Source organism: Dendrobates tinctorius, unplaced genomic scaffold (assembly GCF_039654945.1).
Source record: "Dendrobates tinctorius isolate UK_male_01 unplaced genomic scaffold, ASM3965494v1 ptg000036l, whole genome shotgun sequence".
Lineage (NCBI taxonomy): Eukaryota > Metazoa > Chordata > Amphibia > Anura > Dendrobatidae > Dendrobates > Dendrobates tinctorius.
In genome coordinates, this window is record NW_027361704.1 from 8540858 (window position 1) to 8564440 (window position 23583).

The following is a 23583-nucleotide window of genomic DNA, read 5'->3' on the forward strand; positions in this document are numbered from 1 at the left end:
AACCGGATGAAACGCATGGCCATCCGGCGCGATCCGGCGCAAATGCAAGTCAATGGGGGGGGGAAACCAGATCCGGCATTGCATTTCGCCGGATCCGGTTTCTGTCAAAAGCGCCGGATCGCGCCTGACGGCGAAAACCTGATGTGTGAAAGAGGCCTAAGCTATGTGCATGCAACCTCTTGTATCCAGCTTATCGTTAAGAACCCGGCCTGTTTTCTAGTCTGGACCTCTTCGCTCCTGAACTCTTGAAACAGTGGAAATGTGTTCTGATCCTGTGCTGCCTGCCCCAACCTCAGACCGTCTGATTTCACCCTCTGTCTAGCCCCTGCCTTCCTCCCCATACCCGTCCTCTGACTCTTTGGTCAACTGCTGCTGTACCGGTGAGTGCCCTGGTGTGGCACCTGGTGGCTACCTGCAGCCAAGCCTAACCTTGCCACCAAAGGCTCTAGTAAACACCAGGTAGTTTATTAGTCATGCCCCACCAGGGTAAACAAGGCCTGAGGTGCAGTGGGTACACAACCATCGGCATTACAAACACTATGATGATTTCGGACCTTTGTTTCTATGTTAGGACATTGCACAAAACTACCCACTTCTGATTAATTTAAGAGGCGGGCACCTCTTAATGAATCTGGAGCGCCTAACTTCAACACGCCCCCGACGCTGGACAAAGAGCCGCCGCAACCACCCCCCAGCATAGAGCCCCCACACTGCACAAAGAGGAGCTGCCGCTGAACCCCAGCACAGAGACCCGCAGATAGCACCGCTGCCACCAATGAGGTAAAAGGGGGATGATGACTCCACTTACACCTTCCCTGTGAGACTCCCCCTTTCTTCATCATTGGGACCACTCCCCCACCATATGCAGATTGGTCTGCACACAGCGTATAAGACGACCCCTGACTTTTAAGAAGATTTTCAGGGGTTAAAAGGTCGTCTTATACGCCGGAAAATACGGTATGGTGAACATGTTGGCCGCACTCTGCTCTACGATATCCTCTCAACTCTTAGAAAAGTGACAGAGCTTTGTGGAACTTGATCTGATGTAAAAATGCCAACAAGTTTCAAAATTTCAGAATTTTATGCCAGAATTGGGTCTACAATTTTTCAAACTTGTTAGTTGTGAAGAATTCTAGTTGATATCAAGTTTATTTCTTGTTTTTAAGGACTTCTCTCGGTAGAGGCAGAGCTTGGTTGCACCTTTCATTGATGCAAAAGAAAATGGCTGATTACTTGCAAGTTCTCATTGATCACAAAAATCTACTAAGGTAATCTTCGTATAACATAACCAACATATTCATGTTTGTTCCTGGTGAAATGGGTTGGAAAAAGTTGTTGTGTGTTTTTTTTTTTTTTTTCTTTGACATAAAATTGCTGAAATAGATTAACGGCGATAGAAAAGTGCTTAGACCAAACTGATGATTCTGTCATATCTGGGGTATCTGCGTACTCTGGAGCAATGACGCAACAAATTTTGGGTTCCATTTTTTCAGTGAAAAAGAAAAAAACGTTCAACATTCCATTAATTCCTGTGACGCACCTGAAGGGATAATAAACTTCTTGAAAGTGGTTTTGAGTACCATATTTTTCGGACTATAAGACGCACCCCAAATTTCAGAAGGAGAATAGGGAAAAAAAATGTGTCAAATAGGGATCAGTCTTACAGTCCGAATTCAGCTCACTGGGGGGGGATCAGCACAGGTGGAGGAGTGGTCACAGGGGAGCGTGGTCACAGGGGTTGATTGGTGGTCCAGGCTGGTGCGGTGGCCTCTGGAAAATCTCATCCCAGGCTGGGGAGGCTGTGATGCGGGGGGGCTCCACTGGCATTTTGCAACATCTGCGGTGTTGGTGCTCTGTGGTGTGGCGGGACCGCCGGAATTTTGCGACAGGTGTGGTGGTGGTGCTCTGTGGTGCAGCTGGGCTTCGTTGGCATTTTGCGACAGATGCGGTGGTGGTGTTCTGTGGTGTGGCGAGCAGGGCTGTGGAGTCGGTAAGCCAAACCTGCGACTCAGACTCCTCAATTTCCCTGTCAGAGACACCGCACTACACTTGCTCATAGAGCCAGTGCGCGTGTCCTGGGTACAGAAGCAGTGCTAAGAGTTACCTGGGGAGCAGGGCAGCAGAGGTGACAAAGCGTGCTTCAAGCTAATAGTGTCAGGGTCCAGTCAGCACTGGAAAGTAAAGAGGCACGGGACCTGCAGACACTGAAAATGAGCAAGCTTGCACAGGACCTATGGTCATGTGAACGGTCATGTGACTGCAAGGGGGCGGTGCTTAGCGTCAGAGAAGCCAGAGAACTCAGATTATGGCAAAGCAGAAGTCATGCACAGTACAGACCAGTGAGGTACAGGAGGGATAAACAGACGGGAGGTCAGACAAAGCCAAAGGTCATACACAAGATATCAGTACAGTACCAGGGAGGAGACAGAGCGGATAATCAGGGCCAAGCAGAGATCAAAACCAAACAGACATAGGAGGTACCAGGCAGAATCCAAAGCGATATCCAGGGAACAGACCGAGTCATACACAGAGAATCAAGTTACCAGAACACAGCACAAACACACTCAGGGGTCACCACACAATGCCATGGGCGAAAGTATAACTGACAGGGATGGGAGCGTCCTGAGGCTATAAGAAGCCTCCCCCAGAACCAGGGAGAGGCCACAATCATAGCCCCAGGTGTGCAGGTAAGCCTGCACCGGGACAACAACCTTTAACCCCAGAAATGCCAGTCATCAGCACTGGTTCCAGGCATTAACCCCACGTGTACGAGTCAAAACCGCACTGAGATCATGACAGTACCCCCCTCTCAACGGGGGGCCTCTGGACCCCCAGGCTTGCCCGGGTACTTAGCATGGAAAGCCCGCACTAGGCGATCAGCATGCATGAACCGGGCCGGTACCCAGGATCTGTCTTCTGGACCATACCCCTTCCAATGAACCAGGTACTGTACCGACCGCCGTACCAACCTGGAATCTACGATATGACCAACCTCGTAACCACCTGCCCCTCGACCAAAACAGGAGGAGCGGCAGACTGAGTCTCCCCGGACTGCTTCAAAAGGTTTCAGTAGAGATTTGTGGAAGACGTTAGGGATCTTGAAAGAAGGTGGAAGGCACAGCCTATACGTCACTGGATTGATGTTTTCCTCAATCTTGTATGGGCCAATGAATTTGGGTCCCAACTTGGCTGATGGAATCTTTAACTTAATGTTTCGCGTGGAGAGCCAAACTTTTTCTCCCACCCGAAACATGGGACCAGGTGTTCGTTTCCTGTCCGCAAAAATCTTATACCTGCCTTGAGACCTAGATATACGCCGCTGGACTTCTGCCCATGTATCTTTTAACTGCTGAACAGAGTCCTCAGCCCCGTGACACCCCGAATCAAGACGAGAAAACTCACCAAAATGAGGACTTGAACCCATAGTTAATCAAGAAAGGGGACCTACCAGTGGATTGACTCACCCGACTATTGAAGGCAAATTCAGCCAACGGCAGTGCATCGCACCAGTCATTCTGTCTAGCAGAGGTTAGACACCTGAGGATCTGTTCCAGGGACTGGTTAGTGCGCTCCGTCTGCCAATTGCTCTCAGGATGGTATGCAGACGAAAAGGACAGAGACATACCTAATTTTTTGCAGAAAGCACACCAAAACTTAGCCACAAACTGCACACCACGATCAGACACCACATTCAGGGGTACCCCATGCAACCGGATCACATGCTGCACAAACAACTGGACAACGTCTCAGCTGACGGTAGTGCGGACAGGGGTACGAAATGAGCCTGCTTAGAAAACCTGTCAACCGCTACCCATACCACTGTATTACCCTTAGATGGAGGGAGATTGGTAACAAAATCCATGGATAAGTGAGTCCATGGCCTTTCAGGCACTGCCAAGGGTATCAGCTCCCCTGCCGGCCGGCTATGAGAGCTTTTAGAACGAGCGCAGACCCCACAACCAGCAATGAATTTTTTTATGTCCGAACCAAGGGTAGGCCACCAAAAGATCCTAGCCACCGCCAGACGTGTGGCTGAAATACCAGGGTGAGAACTCAGCTTGGATTCATGGAACTCCTGCAAGAGTTTCAGGCGAAGTTGCTCTGGGACAAACAACTTCCCCTCCGGCTTGGCCGCCGAGGCCTGCGACTGGGCCCCCTGAATCTCCCGTTCAAATTCAGATGAGACCTTTGCTATCACAACCCCAGTGTCAGAGACACCGCACTACACTTGCTCATAGAGCCAGTGCGTGTGTCCTGAGTACACAAGCAGTGCTAGGAGTTACCTGGGGAGCAGGGCAGCAGAGGTGACCAGGCGTGCTTCAAGCTAATAGTGTCAGGGTCCAGTCAGCCCTGGAAAGTAAAGAGGCACGGGACCTGCGGACACTGAAAATGCACAAGCTTGCACGGGACCTATGGTCATGTGACTGCAAGGGGGCGGGGCTTAACGTCCTGCTTTCAGATATGACAGTACACCATACAACAACTCAGAGTCAGGCAAAACGGAGGTCACAACAGTACGGGCAAACGAAGTACAGGAGGGACAAACAGACGGGAGGTCAGACAAAGCCAAAGGTTATACACAGGATCACAGTACAGTACCAGGGATGAGACAGAGCGGATAATCAGGGCCAAGCAGAGATCAAGACCAAACCCAGACGTAGGAGGTACCAGGCAGAATCCAAAGCGATATCCAGGGAACAGACCGAGTCATACACAGAGAATCAAGCAACCAGAACACAGCACTAACACACTCAGGGGTCACCACACAATGCCAAGGGCAAGAGTATAACTGACAGGGATGGGAGCGTCCTGAGGCTATAAGAAGCCTCCCCCAGAACCAGGGAGAGGCCACAATCATAGCCCCAGGTGTGCAGGTAAGCCTGCATCGGGATCACAACCTTTAACCCCAGAAATGCCAGTCATCAGCACTGGTTCCAAACATTAACCCCACGTGTGCGAGTCAAACCCGCACTGAGATCATGACACCCAGGGTGAAGAATGGAGGACGGTGGCTCAGGGGGCGACACCGGCTGAAAACTGCGTGATAAGGCGTCAGCCTTGTCATTCTTAGACCCTGGACGAAATGTAATCGTAAACTGAAAACGGGAAAAAAAAAGTGATCAACGGGCCTGTCTGGGCGTTAGTCTTTTAGCAGACTCAGTGTACGACAAATTTTTGTGATCCGTGATCACCGTAACCGGGTGACTGGCCCCCTCCAAAAAGTGCCTCCATTCTTCAAACGCCAATTTGACCGCAAGAAGCTCTCTATTGCCTACGTCGTAATTTCTTTCCGTAGCAGAGAACTTCTTGGAAAAGAAAGCACATGGCCTGAGGTTGGTTAGAGTGGCAGGCCCTTGGGACAACACCGCCCCCACCCCCACCTCAGAGGCGTCCACTTCCACGACGAATGGTTTGGACGGATCTGGCTGCACTAACACAGGAGCAGACATAAAACATTTTTTCAGCGTTGCAAAGGCCTCTTTTGCGAGCGAGGACCAATTTCTCACATCCGCACCTTTGCATGTTAGATCCGTGAGAGGTTTGACCACTTGCGAAAACCCCCGGATAATTCTGCGGTAATAATTGGCGAACCCCAAGAAGCGCTGAAGACCCTTAAGATCTCGGGGTTGCACCCAATCCGCAATGGCCTGCACCTTCTTGGGGTCCATGCGAAAACCCTCACCGGATACAATTAACCCCAAAAAGGACAACTCTTGTACACAGAATACACATTTCTCCAATTTGGCATACAAATGATTTTCTCTAAGCCTTTGAAGCACAGTTCATACATGTTCCAAATGAGAATACTTGTCGGGGGAATATATCAAAATATCATCTAAGTAGATAACGACAAAACGACCAATGAGATCCGAGAATACCACGTTGATGAAATTCTGAAATATGGCAGGGGCGTTGGTAAGACCAAACGGCATGACTAAATTTTCAAATAGTCCCTCGGTCGTGAGGAACGCGGTTTTCCATTCATCCCCCTCTCGGACCCTTATCAAATTATATGCCCCCCGAAGGTCCAGTTTAGAAAACCACTTTGCCCCTGATAGTTGGTTACATAAATCGGGAATCAACGGAAGGGGGTACGGATTCCGTACAGTAATTTGATTAAGCTCCCGGAAGTCGAGACAGGGACGTAACCCGCCATCTTTTTTCTTTACAAAAAAGAAACCTGCCGCCACAGGTGAGACTGAAGGACGCATGTGTCCTTTGCGCAGACTTTCAGTAATGTACTCCTTCATAGCCAAGCGCTCAGGACCGGACAAATTAAACAGACGGGCTTTGGGTAATTTAGCCCCCGGGACCAGCTCAATAGCGCAGTCAAAGGGTCTATGTGGCGGTAACGTCTCGGCCTCGCTTTCGGAGAATACATCTTCGAAGTCCTTCAGGCATTCCGGAATACCTTCCAGCTCGACAGATGATACAGACACAGATTTAACAGGTTCAACCAGCAGTGCGGATTTATCACAACTCAAAATCATTAAACCCCCATTGTACAATCTCCCCCGTTTTCCAGTTAATAACTGGGTTATGGCGTTGTAACCAGGGCATGCCCAACACCAACCCTGCAGGTAGATTGTCCAGCACAAAACAACTTATGTTTTCCACATGAGTAGCGCTCACTCTGAGCGAAAACACATCAGACATAAAGCGAATTCCCTCCTTAGTGAGGGGAGAGGAGTCAATGGCCATCACCTTGATCGGAACCTTGAGCCTAACTGTCCCTATCTTGCAGTGTGTGACCAATTGGGAGTCAATAAGATTAATAGATGATCCGCAGTCCACGAAGGCTGTAGAGGAAAAAGAACTACCATCCACAAACAGTTCCACAGGCAATACTACTTTAGAAAACAAGGAAAATGGTACCTGAGGGTCTGAGCAGCCTCCCCGTTGACTACCCTGACCTAGTCGTTTCCCGCCGACCGGGTTTGAAGACGGGCAATTTGGGCACTCCCTTTTCCAATGTCCCGTTTTACCGCAGTAAAAGCATAACTGCTTGTCCTTCCGGCGTTTCCTCTCCGTATCCTTCAGGGAGAGGGCGCCTACATCCATGGGCTCAGGGGCAGTCTCTTTTTTCCACTGGGGAATAATGGAGTATCCACCTGCATCACCCCTCTGGCCCGCAGCCTGCTGTCCGGACGGCCTGGGTCATGGCGTCGTCGAGAGAGTTAAGTGGGGGATGTAACGCCAAGGCATCCTGCAGCCGCTCGGACAAGCCTCTGCGAAAGAGTCCTCGGAGTGTGGCGTCGCTCCAAGAGACCTCTGCTGCCCAGCGGCGGAACTCAGAACAAAACCACTCAGCTGAGTGTTTCCCCTGACAGACACTCATCAACATGTCCTCTGCCAATCGCACTCGGTCAGGTTCATCATAAATGTGCCCGAGGGCCTCAAAGAATGTGTTCACTGACATACGTTCAGGAGCAGAGGAAGACAGAGAGAAAGCCCATGCTTGCGGAGCCCCCCGAAGTAGGGAAATAATGACCCCCACCCTCTGGAACTCATCCCCGGAGGAGCGGGGCCTTAAAGAAAAAAAAAGCTTGCATCCTTCTCTGAAAGACCTGAACTCCTTTTTATCCCCTGAGAAAAGGTCTGGTGATTTGACCGGAGATTCGGGGGACGCTAATGACACATCCCTACCCACAGAACTTGAAGCCCCTGCATCGACAGCCCAACTGTTGCTGGGTCTGGGCCATCGTGCGTTGTTCCACATTGAGCTTATGGATCATTTGGGTCAGGTGCTTGACCTGATCAGCCAAGGCTTGTATGGGATCCATGAGGATAACACACTTTCAGGTTTTTTTTTCCTTCAGGAAAAAAAAAACCAAAACGGTCAGTTATAGTGTCAAAGACACCGCACTACACTTGCTCATAGAGCCAGTGCGCGTGTCCTGAGTACAGAAGCAGTGCTAAGAGTTACCTGGGGAGCAGGGCAGCAGAGGTGACAAAGCGTGCTTCAAGCTAATAGTGTCAGGGTCCAGTCAGCACTGGAAAGTAAAGAGGCACGGGACCTGCAGACACTGAAAATGAGCAAGCTTGCACAGGACCTATGGTCATGTGAACGGTCATGTGACTGCAAGGGGGCGGGGCTTGGCGTCAGAGAAGCCAGAGAACTCAGATTATGGCAAAGCAGAAGTCATGCACAGTACAGACCAGTGAGGTACAGGAGGGATAAACAGACGGGAGGTCAGACAAAGCCAAAGGTCATACACAAGATATCAGTACAGTACCAGGGAGGAGACAGAGCGGATAATCAGGGCCAAGCAGAGATCAAAACCAAACAGACATAGGAGGTACCAGGCAGAATCCAAAGCGATATCCAGGGAACAGACCGAGTCATACACAGAGAATCAAGTAACCAGAACACAGCACAAACACACCCAGGGGTCACCACACAATGCCATGGGCGAAAGTATAACTGACAGGGATGGGAGCGTCCTGAGTCTATAAGAAGCCTCCCCCAGAACCAGGGAGAGGCCACAATCATAGCCCCAGGTGTGCAGGTAAGCCTGCACCGGGATAACAACCTTTAACCCCAGAAATGCCAGTCATCAGCACTGGTTCCAGGCATTAACCCCACGTGTGCGAGTCAAACCCGCACTGAGATCATGACATTCCCTTAAACTGACTCCGACTCCACGACTCCGACTCCCACATATATTTCTTATATTTAAGTGAAAAATGTATTGTAGTACAATGTGAGCATCAGACATTGAATCATTTTTATGATACAATAATCAAGATATTTAGATACAACATAATATATATTTACTGGAATACAACTTTAGAACACAAAAAACTAATAAATTGTAAATATGTAATACACTATGTAATATCGATTTTTTTTTTTTTTTTTTTTTTTTTTTTTTTTTTTTTTTTCTCTTTAATATATATATATATATATATATATATATATATATATATATATATATATATATATATATATATATATATTATATTACAGACCAAAAGTTAGTTTGGACACACCTTCTCATTCAAAGAGCTTTCTTTATTTTCATGACTATGAAAATTGTAGATTCACTCTGAAGGCATCAGAACTATGAATTAACACATGTGGAATTATATAATTAATAAAAAAAGTGTGAAACAACTGAAAATATGTCTTATAGTCTAGGTTCTTCAAAGTAGCCACCTTTTGCTTTGATTACTGCTTTGCACACTCTTGGCATTCTCTTGTTGAGCTTCAAGAGGTGAAAGCAGTAATCAAAGCAAAAGGTGGCTACATTGAAGAACCTAGAATATAAGACATATTTTCAGTTGTTTCACACTTTTTTATTAATTATATAATTCCACATGTATTAATTCATAGTTTTGATGCCTTCAGAATGAATCTACAATATTCATAGTCATGAAAATAAAGAAAACTCTTTGAATGAGAAGGTCTTTCCAAACTTTTGGTCTGTACTGATTATATATGTGTGTGTGTGTGTGTGTGTGTGTGTGTGTATATATATGTATATGTGTGTATATATATCTGCTGGGGTCAAAGGTCACGTGCGTTCAGCATGAAACTCAGGCGCACGGCCGGGGTCCGAGTATAACCGACACCAGGTCAGGTTTATTAAAGGTGAAAGCAATGCATAAAGAAAAAAAACATAAAACAAATCCTTGCTTGTCCGGCACTAACTAAACAAAGTACAACCTAACTACCAACTGGCGGGCTTCTCCCATCCAGCCAAACCACAGTTGCAGTGGGCACTGCTTTCACTCACATGTGTCTCTCACACAGACAAGCTCTCTGTGTTCCCAGGCTGAGACACTCGCACACCCACCTGCCATCCTTTTATATCCGCCCTCCCATTATTCATTAGTAACCAGGTGAGATACTGACCAGATTAGGCCACATAGGAAAGGTATCTATATGACAAACCCTAGATCCTCAGGCTACATTCACACCATGGGCATAGCCAGGATCAACCTAGGGGGGGCAGAAACTCATACTGTTCCGCAGAACCTCATACTGCACACCTCAGCTGCTGCAGAACCTCATACTGCACACCCCTACACTTGAAAATAAAGCCTGCACCATGATGTGGTGATGAATGCAGTCTATTTATTCCAACTATCAATTGATGTTGATGTGTTACTAAGGACGAGCAATGCCTGTCCTGGGCATCCTTTTGTGCAGCAGTGAGGTGTTACTGACTGGTGCTAAAAAAAGGAGTATTAGTCTGTGTGCTACCTGGCTTTCATTCTTTTTGGTACAGATAAGATATGGATAGACAGATGTGGATAAATGGATAGATAGAGCAGATTTCTAATCTACTTTTGCTATTGAAAACATTATCTTTGAGCTCAAAAACCTTTCAGGTGATGTGGTTTTTTAAAAGGCTGATCTGCTTTTGCAGCTGAAAAACGTATCCTCAAAAAATGGAGGAAAAACGCTGTGTGTGAATGTAGCCTTAGATCAGGAATAGAACAGTTATTTATAGGACACTTCATAACTTTCCCAAATTCCTGTGAAAAAATATTCAGCACATTCTGCATTGAATTACTGTACCCAATTTATTATGTATTTTAGAAGTCGGTCCATTTTATACCGTCTCCACCAAAATGAGCTCCGACTCCACAGCCCTGGCGGCGAGGCTCCGCCGGCATTTTGTGAAAGCCCGGAGGCCCCCCAAATCCATTGCTGCGATGCGGTGGCCTCCGGGAAAATGGCCGCTGGGGGTGGGGCATGCTCAGATTCAGATCTCGTCCTGAGATTTCATCTCCCGAGATCTCGGGACGAGATCTCAACTTCAGCATGCGCCGCCCCTGGAGGCCATTTTCCCGGAGGCTACCGCATCGCAGTAATGGTTCTGCGTGGCCTACAGGCTTTCACAAAATGCTGGTGGAGCACCTCTGCACCCGCCTGGGTTTAAACATGGCAAAAAATTGGATGCCATATGAAGCGACAGGATAATTTGTTACTGATACATGACAGTTTCCTATGTCACTTTAGAGGACCGACTTTTCAATTTTGTAACAGCTTGCTAGGGTAAAGAAAAAAAAAATTCATATGGACTACACACAGTGAGAAAAAAAATTGTCCCACTTGTGTGACTCTTCCCACATGATGATGAATATCCGGGCTTGCCTTACATCATTTAGCAGTTGGAGATCATGGCTTCCTTTCTTACTGATAAACGATGTAACTCTTTGGGACATTGATCAGCATATTCTTTATTGATGTTCTCCCATCTCTGGAACACTTCACTTGCTACACCAGAATACTCCACATTAAACTGAAAAAAAAAAAAAAGTAACCTGCCCATTCAGTCTAAGGCTACAGTTGTGGCCAAAAGTATTGACACCCCTGCAATTCTGAAAATGATTGCAAACACAAATTCTTTGGTATTATCTTCATTTAATTTGTCTTAAATGAAAAAGCACAAAAGAGAATGAAGCAAAAAGCAAAACATTGATCATTTCACACAACTCCAAAAATGGGCCAGACAAAAGTATTGGCACCCTCAGCCTAATACTTGGTTGCACAACCTTTAGCCAAAATAACTGTGACCAACCACTTCCGGTAACCATCAATGCGTTTCTTACAATGCTCTGCTGGAATATTAGACCATTCTTCTATGGCAAACTGCTCCAGGTCCCTGATATTTGAAGGGTGCCTTCTCCAAACTGCCATTTTTAGATCTCTCCACAGGTGTTCTATGGGATTCAGGTCTGGACTCATTCCTGGCCACCTTAGAAGTCTCCAGTGCTTTCTCTCAAACCATTTTCTAGTGCTTATTGAAGTGTGTTTTGGGTCATTGTCCTGCTGGAAGACCCATGACCTCTGAGGGAGACCCAGCTTTCTCACACTGGGCCCTACATTATGCTGCAAAATTTGTTGGTAGTCTTCAGACTTCATAATGCCATGCACACGGTCAAGCAGTCCAGTGCCAGAGGCAGCAAAGCAACCCCAAAACATCAGGGAACCTCCGCCATGTTTGACTGTAGGGACAGTGTTCTTTTCTTTGAATGCTTCTTTTTTTCTCCTGTAAACTCTGATGCCTTTGCCCAAAAAGCTCTACTTTTGCCTCATCTGACCAGAGAAGATTCTTCCAAAATGTTTTAGGCTTTGTCAGGTAAGTTTTGGCAAACTTCAGCCTGGCTTTTTTATGTCTCGGGGTAAGAAGTGGGGTCTTCCTGGGTCTCCTACCATACAGTCCTTTTTCATTCAGACGCCGACTAGTAGTACGGGTTGACACTGTTGTACCCTCGGACTGCAGGGCAGCTTGAACTTGTTTGGATGTTAGTCGAGGTTCTTTATCCAACATCCGCACAATCTTGCATTGAAATCTCTTGTCGATTTTTCTTTTCCGTCCACATCTAGGGAGGTTAGCCACAGTGCCATGGGCTTTAAACTTCTTGATGACACTGCGCACGGTAGACACAGGAACATTCAGGTCTTTGGAGATGGACTTGTAGCCTTGAGATTGCTCATGCTTCCTCACAATTTGGTTTCTCAAGTCCTCAGATAGTTCTTTGGTCTTCTTTCTTTTCTCCATGCTCAATGTGGTACACACAAGGACACAGGACAGAGGTTGAGTCAACTTTAACCCATGTCAACTGGCTGCAAGTGTGATTTAGTTATTGCCAACACCTGTTAGGTGCCACAGGTAAGTTACAGGTGCTGTTAGTTACACAAATTAGAGAAGCATCACATGATTTTTCGAACAGTGCCAATTCTTTTGTCCATCTTCTTTTTTTATGTTTGGTGTGGAATGATATCCAATTTGGCTTTAGGACAATTCTTTTTGTGTTTTTTCATTTAAGACAAATTAAATGAAGATAATACCAAAGAATTTGTGTTTGCAATCATTTTCAGGAAGGAACTGAGTATTATCTGACAGAATTGCAGGGGTGTCAATACTTTTGGCCACAACTGTATGTTCACACGTTATGTTTTTTTGCTGCCCTTTTTTAATGCAAATTTTAAGCTGTGTTTTACAGTACCAGCAAAAGCTATGAAATTTCAGGAATTTCATGCACACACATTGGGGTCTCCTTTTTAATGAACTGTAAAACTGCTACGTTAAAAAAAAAAAAAAAAACCTTTTTGTAAGCTGCTTCTTTAGGCTGGTTTCACATTAGCGTTGAAACAACGCTGCGCACTGCGTCGGTAAGCCCCGCCCCGATCCGGCTCCCTGCCCGCCCCATCCGGGATCACCGCCTACTATCGCATTTGCACGCATGCGATCGGCGCACCCTATCTTTAGCATAGGGTGCGCAGATCATGCTCTGCCAGTCTGAAAGTAGCGTGCTGCGCACTTTTGACGGTGCGCCGTGCGCGCCGAAATGCAATTTTTTTTAAACAAAATTTTTTTTTGTTAGAAAGTTATAAGGGTTAAAATTTGAGCAGTGATTTCTCCTTTTTCCAACAAAATTTACAAAACCATTTTTTTTTTTTTTTTTTAAGGACCTCCTCACATTTGAAGTGAATTTCAGGGACTTGTATAACAGAAATAAGTGACACCATTCTAAAAACTGCACCCTTCAAGGTGCTGAAACCCACATTAACACCTTCCTGACATTTGACGTACCATCCCGTCCATGTGCCCTGGGCCTTAATGCCCATGGACGGGATAGTACGTCATCGCGATCAGCTGCGCTCCCGGGGGGAAACATGATCGCAGTGTTCTGATGGCATAGGGAAGCATCGCGCAGGGAGAGGGCTCCCTGCGTGCTTCCATGAAACCCTCAGAACAACGCAATATGCTCTTGTTGTTCCGAGGGACTCCTCCCTGCAGGCCCCCAGATCCAAGATGGCCACGGGGTTCTGCAGGGAGATGGCTTCTCAGTGCCTGCTGCGAGCAGGCGCTGAGAAGCCTCCTTCACTGCCTGTCATATCGCTGATCTGACACAGTGCAGTGCAAAGTTTCAGATCAGCGATCTGACACTACATAGAAATGGTCAAAAAAGTGAAAAAAAAAAAGTGAAAATAATTTTTAAAAAATTCTTCAGTAAATTAATTTCTTTTTGTAAATAAAAAAACAATAAAAGTACATATATTTAGTGTCGCCGCTTTCGTAACGACCTGCCTTATAAAACTGTCCCACTAGTTAACCCCTTTAGTCAACCCCTTAAAGCACTGTATTTTGCAAAAACACGCAATCAAAAAGACAGATATAAATAAACATGGTACTGCTGAAAACGTCATCTTGTCCCGCAAAAAACGAACCGCGTTAAAATAAGTTATAGCTCGCAGTATAAAGCAATGCAAAAATAAAAATTGTTTTTATTGTATAAAACATAAATTATATAAGTGAGGTATCGCTGTCATTGTACTGACCCGAAGAATAAAACTGCTTTATTAACTTTACCACACGCGGAACAGTGTAAACTCCCCCCCAAAAAGAAATTCACGAATTGCTGGTTTTTGTTCATTCTCCGTCCCAAAAATTGGAAGAAAAAGCGATCAAAAAACGTTATGTGCCCAAAAATGGTACCAATAAAAATGTCAACTCGTCCTAAAAAAATAAGACCTCACATGAATCTGTGGGTCAAAATATGGAAAAATTATAGCTCTCAAAATGTGTTGTGATGGTGTAATGCGTGTGACAGCTGCCAAATATAAAAACCATCTATAAATAGTAAATTAAACCCCCCTTTATCACCCCCTTAGTTAGGGAAAATAATACAATTAAAAAAAATGTATTTATTTCCATTTTCCTATTAGGGCTAGGGTTTGGGTTAGGGCTAGAGTTTGGGGTGTGTTGGGGTTAGGATTGGAGTTAGAATTGGTGGGTTTCCACTGTTCAGGCACACCAGGGGCTCTCCAAACGCGACATGGCATCTGATCTTAATTCCAGCCAATTCTGTGTTGGAAAAAGTAAAACGGTGCTCCTTCCCTTCCAAGCTCTGCCATGCGCCCAAACAGTGGTTTACCCCCACATATGGAGTATCAACCTACTCAGGACAAATTGCACAACATCTTTTGGGGTCCAATTTCTCTGTTACCCTTGGGAAAATTAAAAAAAATTGGGGACTAAAAGATCATTTTTGATTTTTATTTTCATGGCTCTACTTTATAAACTTTTGTGAAGCACTTGGGGGTACAAAGTGCTCACCACACATCTACATAAGTTCCTTGGGGGGTCTAGTTTCCAAAATAAAGTCACCTGTAGGGGTTTTCCACTGTTTAGGCACATCAGGGGCTCTCCAAACGGGACATGACACACGCAGACCATTCAATCAAAGTCTGTATTCCAAAACGTCACTACTTCCAATACGAGCCCCGACTTGTGCCCATACAGTGGTTTACTCCCACATATGGGGTATCGGCATAATCAGGACAAATTGGACAATAACTTTTGCAGTCCTGTTTCCCTTGGGAAAATAAAAATTGGGGGTGAAAAGATCATTTTTTTGTGGAAAAAATTATTTTTTTTAATTTTACAGCTGTACGTTATGAACTTCTGTGAAGCCCTTGGGGGTTCAAAGTTCTCACCACACATCTAGATAAGTTCCTTGGGGGGGTCTAGTTTCCAAAATGGTGTCGTTTGTAGGGGGGTTTCCACTGGTTAGGCACATCAGGGGCTCTCCAAACGCGACATGGCGTCCAATCTCAATTCCAACCAATTTTGCATTGAAAAAGTCAAATGGCGCTCCTTCCCTTCCGAACTCTGCATGCGCCAAAACAATGGTTCCCCCCACATATCGGGTATCAGCGTACTCAGGACAAATTGCACAATAACTTTTGGGGTCCAATTTCTCCTGTTACCCTTGGTAAAATAAAATTGGACCTGAAGTAATTATTTTGTGGGGAAAAAAAAGTTCAATATTCATTTTTAAACATTCCAAAAATTGCTGTGAAGCACCTGAAGGGTTAATAAACTTCTTGAATGTGGTTTTGAGCACCTTGAGGGGTGCAGTTTTAAGAATCGTGTCACTTTTGGGTATTTTCGGTCACATATACCCCACAAAGTGACTTCAAGTGTGATGTGGTCCCTAAAAAAAAAAAAAAAAAAAAAAAAAAAAAAAAAAAAAATGGTGGTGTAAAAATGAGAAATTGCTGGTCAACTTTTAACCCTTCTAACTTCCTAACAAAAAAAGATTTTGGTTCCAAAATTGTGCTGATGTAAAGTAAACATGTGGGAAATGTTATTTTTTAAGTTTTTTGTGTGCCATATCTCTGTGAGTTAAGGGCATGTAAATTCAAAGTTGGAAAACTGTGAAATTTTCAAAATTTTTGCCAAATTTCCGTTTTTTTCACAAGTAAACGCAAGTTATATGAATGAAATTTTACCACTAACATGAGGTACAATATGTCACGAGAAAATGTCAGAATCGCCAGGATCAATGGAAACGTTCGCTATTACCTCATAAAGGGACAATGGTCAGAATTGTAAAAATTGGCCCGGTCATTAATGTGCAAACCACCCTTGGGGGTAAAGGGGTTAAAGAAGTTTATTTACCCTTCAGGTGCTTTAAGAGAACGGAAGCAATGTGCAAGGAATGAACATTTAAAAAAATGTATTTAAGGCAGAAACTTTTTTATTTTCACATGGCTAACAAGAGAAAATAGAGCACAACGTTTGTTGTGCAATTTCTCCTGAGTATGCCGATACCCCGTATGTGGAGGAAAGCCACTGTTTTAGTGCAAGGCAGGGCTTGGATTTTATCCGGGGTATAGTGAGCATTTTGATCTCACAAGTATAGTTGAGCGAATTTGTTTGGATTTTGTCCCCGAATCTGATTTTGACATTTTAGGGCCATATTTGAACACTATTCGTGCCGAATGTATGTCTTATGATCGGTTCCGAACATGTTCGGTAATTTTTACATCCATTGACTTTGTTCGAATATTGCAAAAACAATATTCTATTCCAATAGTATTCGGAGCAGAAGCCGAACAAATTGGCTCATCTCTACTCACTAGTACGACACAGTATTTGATAACATTTAGGCTATGTGCACACATAGTTGAAAGAGCTGCAGATTTTTCCGCGCTGATTAGCAAAAATCCGCAGGTAAATCTGCAGGTCAAAAGACCTGCGGATTAGCCTGCGGTTTAGCTCTGCGGTTTGACACCTCTAAAATGGAGGTGTGAAACTGCTGTGGATTCCGCACAAAGAATTGACATGCTGCGAATTTGAACCTGCAGCAAATCCGCACGGAAAAATCCGCAGCATGTGCACAGCGTTTTTTGTTTTACCATTGAAAACAATGGTACTGTACAACGCAGATAAATCTGCTGCGGACCCGCAGAGGCTGAAACGATGCGAATCCGCAGCAGAATCCACAACATGTGCACATAGCCTTAGATTGTCATATTGAGTTTGTTGTCATTGGTGTTGAGTGCAGTGCTCACTACCCAGTTTACATCGGGTGCTTGGATATGCACCAGATATCACTGGTGCTCGAATTACTTGCTCAAGTCACTGCCCTGCATGTTTTGCTGCTGGTAGACGCCCAAAAAAATATGCGAGCATGCGTGCTACTTTGTTCATACTCTAACAGCCGATGCAAACTTGGTTAGCCAGCGCTTGTGGTAAACACTAGCCATCATATAATCATATTTTAACTTTTGACAGAACCCAATTCTAGCCCCAACCCTAACCGCCAACTGCAAAGAATGGAAACAATTTGATCACTGTAATAGTTTCCATCACAGTGATTAAAAAGGAATCCATAAGAAAATTTTCCTATTGTTCCCGAGTACCGGCCGTCAGACCTCAGTGGGTGCACTACGCATGCGCCCACCAACTTTTTTTTTTTCAGGAAGGCGACATGGAGGTCCGGGGGATGTATCAGGAGGGCTCGGGGGATGGGGGAGGTATAGGGGTCTCATGCAGCATAATTTCTCTCTGACGTGTAGATCATGTCAGAAGAGAGAGAAATCATATTTTTGTGATCACTGTTATTCACTGAATAATGGCTATCACGTGATCGGGGACTGGAAAATCCCACCCTGATCGTGTTTTCCTCGGTCTCCGCTCCCCCCCCATAGTCAAGACCCCTGAGATTTGCTGACTCTGGGGGGAGCTATAGCCTAAAGCCCCCGTCTCGCATAGCGAGATCGCTGTTGCGTCACCGATTTTGTGACGCAACAGCGATCTCGCTACATGTGACACAAAGCGGCAATGGGCCCCCTGCTGTCCTGGGCCATTTTTTGATTGCAGGTGTCCCGCTGGCCAGGATGCATCGCTGTGTTTGACAAGGACAATGACGAACGACCTCAATACTACAGGTGTGAGAGACAGGGTCACAACGACCGTCGTATCGTTACTGCGTCGCTGGTGAGATCTGGCTGACATCTCACCAGCGACCATGTAGTGACTCACCATCGATCCCTACTAGGTCATATTGTTGTCGGGATCGCTGGTGCGTCGCCAAGTGTGACGGTACCCTTATTCCCAATCACTGTTTTAAAACGGCAATGAGGGAATAAGGTCCCTTAGCAGCCATCGCTGTAATGTGCATCGGACGTTGTTAAGGCGTTAAAATGGGTTTCCTATTGCTGAAACAAATAGTCCAGAGGATGTCATTGTGGATAATGGCTTTCCAATGATTTCTATTTGGTTCCCTATTCTATAGCTAGTCTGACAAGGTTTGCTTCCCTCCTCCTCCTCCTTGTTGTGATAGGAAGTAACCTAAATCTTGTATAAATCCAGCCAATGATCCCATAAAAAAAATTTTTTATTTTTTTTTTATTTTTTTTTTTTTTTTTTAGTCCAATAACTTAACATACTGTAGGTTTAAAGAATCAAACGGTGACATTTCAGGCCTGTAAGGAGGCCCTGCCCAAAACATGACTACATATACAGATTGATTTATCGCTAGCCACTAAACTCCATCTTTCCCAAATTTATTAGAGTTGAAACGTTAGTTTTGTGCATCTTTATGACATGACAAAATCTGAGACCATTATTAATGCACTCTCGCCCTCCACGTTCTTATACTGACTTGGCGATTTACAGCTAGGGACCATGATTACATCCACAAATCATTTTTGAGTTTTCAGTCTTAAACAAGTTGTCTACTACTTGGACAACTTCTTCTCGTACCCCCCGCTTGGCCTCGATAAATTATTAAAGCCTTTACAGTGTCGACACTCGGTCTCCCGTGCTGTTGTTGTGACATGTGACATCGGTGCCCAATCAGCGTAGGAGTATAAGCTTTATTATATGGGGACCAAACGTTTTGATCGAGAAGGGGTTGTCATAGCAGTGGACAACCCCTCGAATAAGAAAACCTTTAATCATTGTGCAGAGGTCTTTTCTGCTGGATCAGGTAGTGTTCTTAGGATGAACCTCTTAGGCCTGTTTCACACTTACGTTTTTTCTGTCAGTTGCAATCCGTGAAAAAGGCGGAGAATGGATCCGTTTCTGTTGAGATACTAAGGGGTGCCTCCGGACTGTTTTGACGGATCCGCCGAAGTCTGCATTTTAAAGGAGAGAGAGAGAGAGAGAATTTTTGGCGCTCCCTGGAACGGCATTTCATAGTTAAAATGCTTCCCGGCGTGAAGCTTCCGGGCATGCGCACAGCTAAATAGCGGACCGTCAAAGCAAAAAAAAAGTTGCAGTGTCCGTCCCATCCACCCGGGAGACGCTGAAATCTTGGCAGATCCGTCAAACGGGTGGGACGGACGAACGTCAGTCAAGATCCGCCACTAATGTAAGTCTATGGGGGAAAAAACGGATCCGCCCCTTTTTGGGCGGATCCGTTTTTTTCAAAAATTGGCGTATTTTGACTGACGCCAAAAAGCGGAAGTGTGAAACAGGCTTTAACCCGCTTACTACTAAATCAACATCAGGCTCTTTAAATACACATGCTACACGAAAGCTCTTGTTTCTTAACTCTTTCCGTCCACATAACCATATGAGGGCTTGTTTTTCCAGATAAGTTGTAATTTTTAATGATCCTATTCATTTTATAATGTGATGTCCTATAAAGCAGGAATAAAATTCCAAGTACATTGAAATCGTAAAAAAAGTGCAGTTCCACATTTTTTTTGTTTACTGCTACACTGTAAAATTGACTTTGCAATATTATTCTATAGGTTAGTTCAATTATGCAGATACATAACATGCATAGCTTTCTTTCTTTAACTTGTGTGAATTGTAAAAGATAATTGCTCATGCCACTGTTTTTCGAGCATTTTAATGTTTTCGGTATATAGGGCTGTGTGAAGGCTTATTTTTGCTCCTTGAGCTGACATTTTTACTGATACCATATTGGAGTTGAACAATGTTTTGCCTCTCATTACTCTTAGTAATTCTGGTGTTTCAGTCTTTTTTTTTTTTTTTTTTTCTCGTTACACCTTTTCCTGGTATAGACTGATTTATATTTTGATAGATTGGACTCTTATGAACATAGCAATGCTAAATGTTTTTTAATGGAATAGAAGGTTGGTGATTTGAACTTATTTTCAATTTTTGCTGTATTTAGTATCTTTAGAGGACTTGAAGCTGTGATCATTTGATTGCTTGTACTATATATAATAGTTTTCTATTGCGAAAGCACCACTGCATGCTTAGTGAAAAATCACAATCTCCTATGAATGCCAGCTAAATGCTGGCTTTTACAGGAGTGTCATACTGACAGGCACGGGGCGGGGTCATCAGCAGACCCCACCTATCATAGCAACCTGTTATGGAATGACTCGCTGCCCCTGCCAGCGCATGTTAAATGCCGCTGTCTAATTTTGACAGTGGAATTTGACAGGTTAACAGCCTTGGGCAGAGCTTGGCTCCACCCACACCTGTTAAACGCACATGATGAATGATTAAATTGGCCAGCATTTGCCAAGAAATCTAAGCCCACCTCAGTCAGGGAGCTGGCATATGTTGTACCAGTAAGTCATATGTTGGTAAGAGGCTAACGCAAATGATACATCTTAAAGAGAACCTGTCACCAGGAATAATGTGTCACCACCCTGCCTCTGGCTCAGCTTCTCCAGGCCGCTGTCCAGTCTCAGCTCGTGACTTCACCTCATCTCATGCCTCTTCCCCACCACTTTCTGGTCGCTGCTATGTGAAGTCACCCTTCAGAACTAGGTAGGCTGTTAGTCAGCTGGGCAACCGAACTAGAGCTATCCTGTCAGTTCGATCAAGCCTATCGGGTCCAAACCTGGGAGATTGCAGGAAGATACTGCAGGCAGCAGGAGTGGAATAGTTCTGTGGTAACAGTATACTTAGTTATACTGAAACATAACTAAATATACCAAACATATTTACTTAGGCTTAGTATATTTAGTTTAGAATTGGTTTTCTTTCCCACCACAGGGATTGAATGAAGCGACCCAAAAAAAGATTTTTAAAATCTTTCTTGTGGTCTTTAATTGGTGCCAATGCATCGACCCTTGGTTGCCTGATCAGGCGTGTATTTACTTTGTTTTTCTCTCGTAACTGGATTATTTTCCTTTCGTACATTAATTCTTTTTGCTTCTCCTACTGCTTTCTCACTTAACTGAGACCTGATGCTAGCAGCAAAGGCATCATTGTCTGCTGGGGAGGAATCAACTTTCCTATGCTAGGATGTATTTGTGTCAGCCTCCAGGTGGCAGCAGACTAACCCCATGGTTTGTGTCTGTAGTGAAGTGACCGAGAAACACAAGCTACCATATATACTCGTGTATAAGCCAAATTTTCCAGCACATTTTTTTTGTGCTGAAAATGCCCCCCTCGACTTATACACAAGTCATTGTCCGAGAAGCTGGCAGGGGCGGGGGAGAGGTGGGTCACAGGAGGTAACAGCCTGAGGCTGCGGCTAAAGCCTGTTCCCGCTGCTAAAAAGAAATTATTTTTCACTGCACTGGCAATTAATGTTCATTTCTCTAATAGCGCGCACAATGTCAGCCACAGCCACCGACTTACATCAGCTGTAGAAAAAAAACAACCTCCTACTTGCCTTCCCTGTCACAGGACAGGGATGAGGAGCCATGCTTACCAGGACAGGGATGAGGAGCCATGCATTTAAGGATAGGGATGAGGACTCATGCATACCAGTAAGGGGATGGGGAACCATGCAGACAAGGACGGGGATGGGGAGCCATGCAGACAGGGACGGGGATGGGGAGCCATGCAGACAGGGACGGGGATGGGGAGCCATGCAGACAGGGACGGGGATGGGGAGCCATGCAGACAGGGACGGGGATGGGGAGCCATGCAGACAGGGACGGGGATGGGGAGCCATGCAGACAGGGACGGGGATGGGGAGCCATGCAGACAGGGACGGGGATGGGGAGCCATGCAGACAGGGACGGGGATGGGGAGCCATGCAGACAGGGACGGGGATGGGGAGCCATGCAGACAGGGACGGGGATGGGGAGCCATGCAGACAGGGACGGGGATGGGGAGCCATGCAGACAGGGACGGGGATGGGGAGCCATGCAGACAGGGACGGGGATGGGGAGCCATGCAGACAGGGACGGGGATGGGGAGCCATGCAGACAGGGACGGGGATGGGGAGCCATGCAGACAGGGACGGGGATGGGGAGCCATGCAGACAGGGACGGGGATGGGGAGCCATGCAGACAGGGACGGGGATTTGGAGCCATGCAGACAGGGACGGGGATGGGGAGCCATGCAGACAGGGACGGGGATGGGGAGCCATGCAGACAGGGACGGGGATGGGGAGCCATGCAGACAGGGACTGGGATGGGGAGCCATGCAGACAGGGACTGGGATGGGGAGCCATGCAGACAAGGACGGGGATGGGGGGGACAATACATACCCTGCTTATACTCGAGTGTATATATTTTCCCAGTTTTTTTTCTGCTAGTTAGGTACCTTGGCTTATACTTGAGTTGACTTATAAATGAGTATGTACGGTATATAGGTTTGTGAGAAAATATTTAGTATATCAGTCTGCTCATCTACCCTGCTCTGTAACATGATACCTGCAGTTTGGTGGGGAGAAAACACCAGGGACCGCCCACTCCAGTGCAGCTTGGTCCTCATTGGATTTTAAAGTGTGTTTTTCGCTCACGCTGCAGCATTTGAGTCAAACATACCTGAGATCATACATCCAGCGCCTGGTACGTGCTGGCCTTGGGTCCAAGCATCCTGTATCAGCTGGCAGGTTCTCTTTTTAAAGAAGCACTTCCTCAAAGTTTTTTTTCTTTATTTTTTTTTTTTTATGCATCAAATCTTATGTGCATGTAATGTAGTGTGAGTGTAGTAATATACTCATCTGCCGCTGCTCTCTCTGGTGTCCACTGCCATTCTGCTCGGTATCTGAGTCGCGTCACAGCTCTTCAGACTCTCTGGGTCATGCAGCGCACTCCATGAACTGGGAAGTCTCTTTTTACAATTTAAGTCTATGGAGCATCAGAATGAGGTTTCATAGGCTTTCACTATAAGAGACTTCTGGCTCCCGCATAGAGGAAAGAGCGAACCAGCTAGTTTATATTGCTGTTCCATCACTGAGAAGTGAAGCAGAACGGCAGTGGACACCGGAAAGAGTACCTGTAGGCGAGTATTGCTACACTCACACTACTTTACATGCACTTAGTGGGAGTGCTCCTTTTAGTGCTACAAAATTATATTCCCAACATATCTGTTAAACGAAAGCTGATGTGGCCAACCCTCATTGTGCAGCCAGCAATAGAACGTGTAATACAGGGCT

The 23583-nt window shown here is 45.5% G+C and overlaps 1 protein-coding gene across 5 annotated transcripts in view; it reads left to right on the forward strand.

The window, feature by feature from the left end:
* Nucleotides 1–23583, forward strand: part of RUFY1 (RUN and FYVE domain containing 1) — a 573324-nt gene that overhangs the window by 120392 nt on the left and 429349 nt on the right. For 3 of the 5 annotated variants that reach the window (XM_073573702.1, XM_073573705.1, XM_073573704.1), the window contains one exon: nt 1167–1268. The exons of the other annotated variants lie outside the window; for them this stretch is intronic. In XM_073573702.1, the coding sequence (XP_073429803.1) occupies nt 1167–1268 (102 nt within the window). The remainder of the gene's footprint in view (nt 1–1166; nt 1269–23583) is intronic. 5 annotated transcript variants of the gene reach the window in all.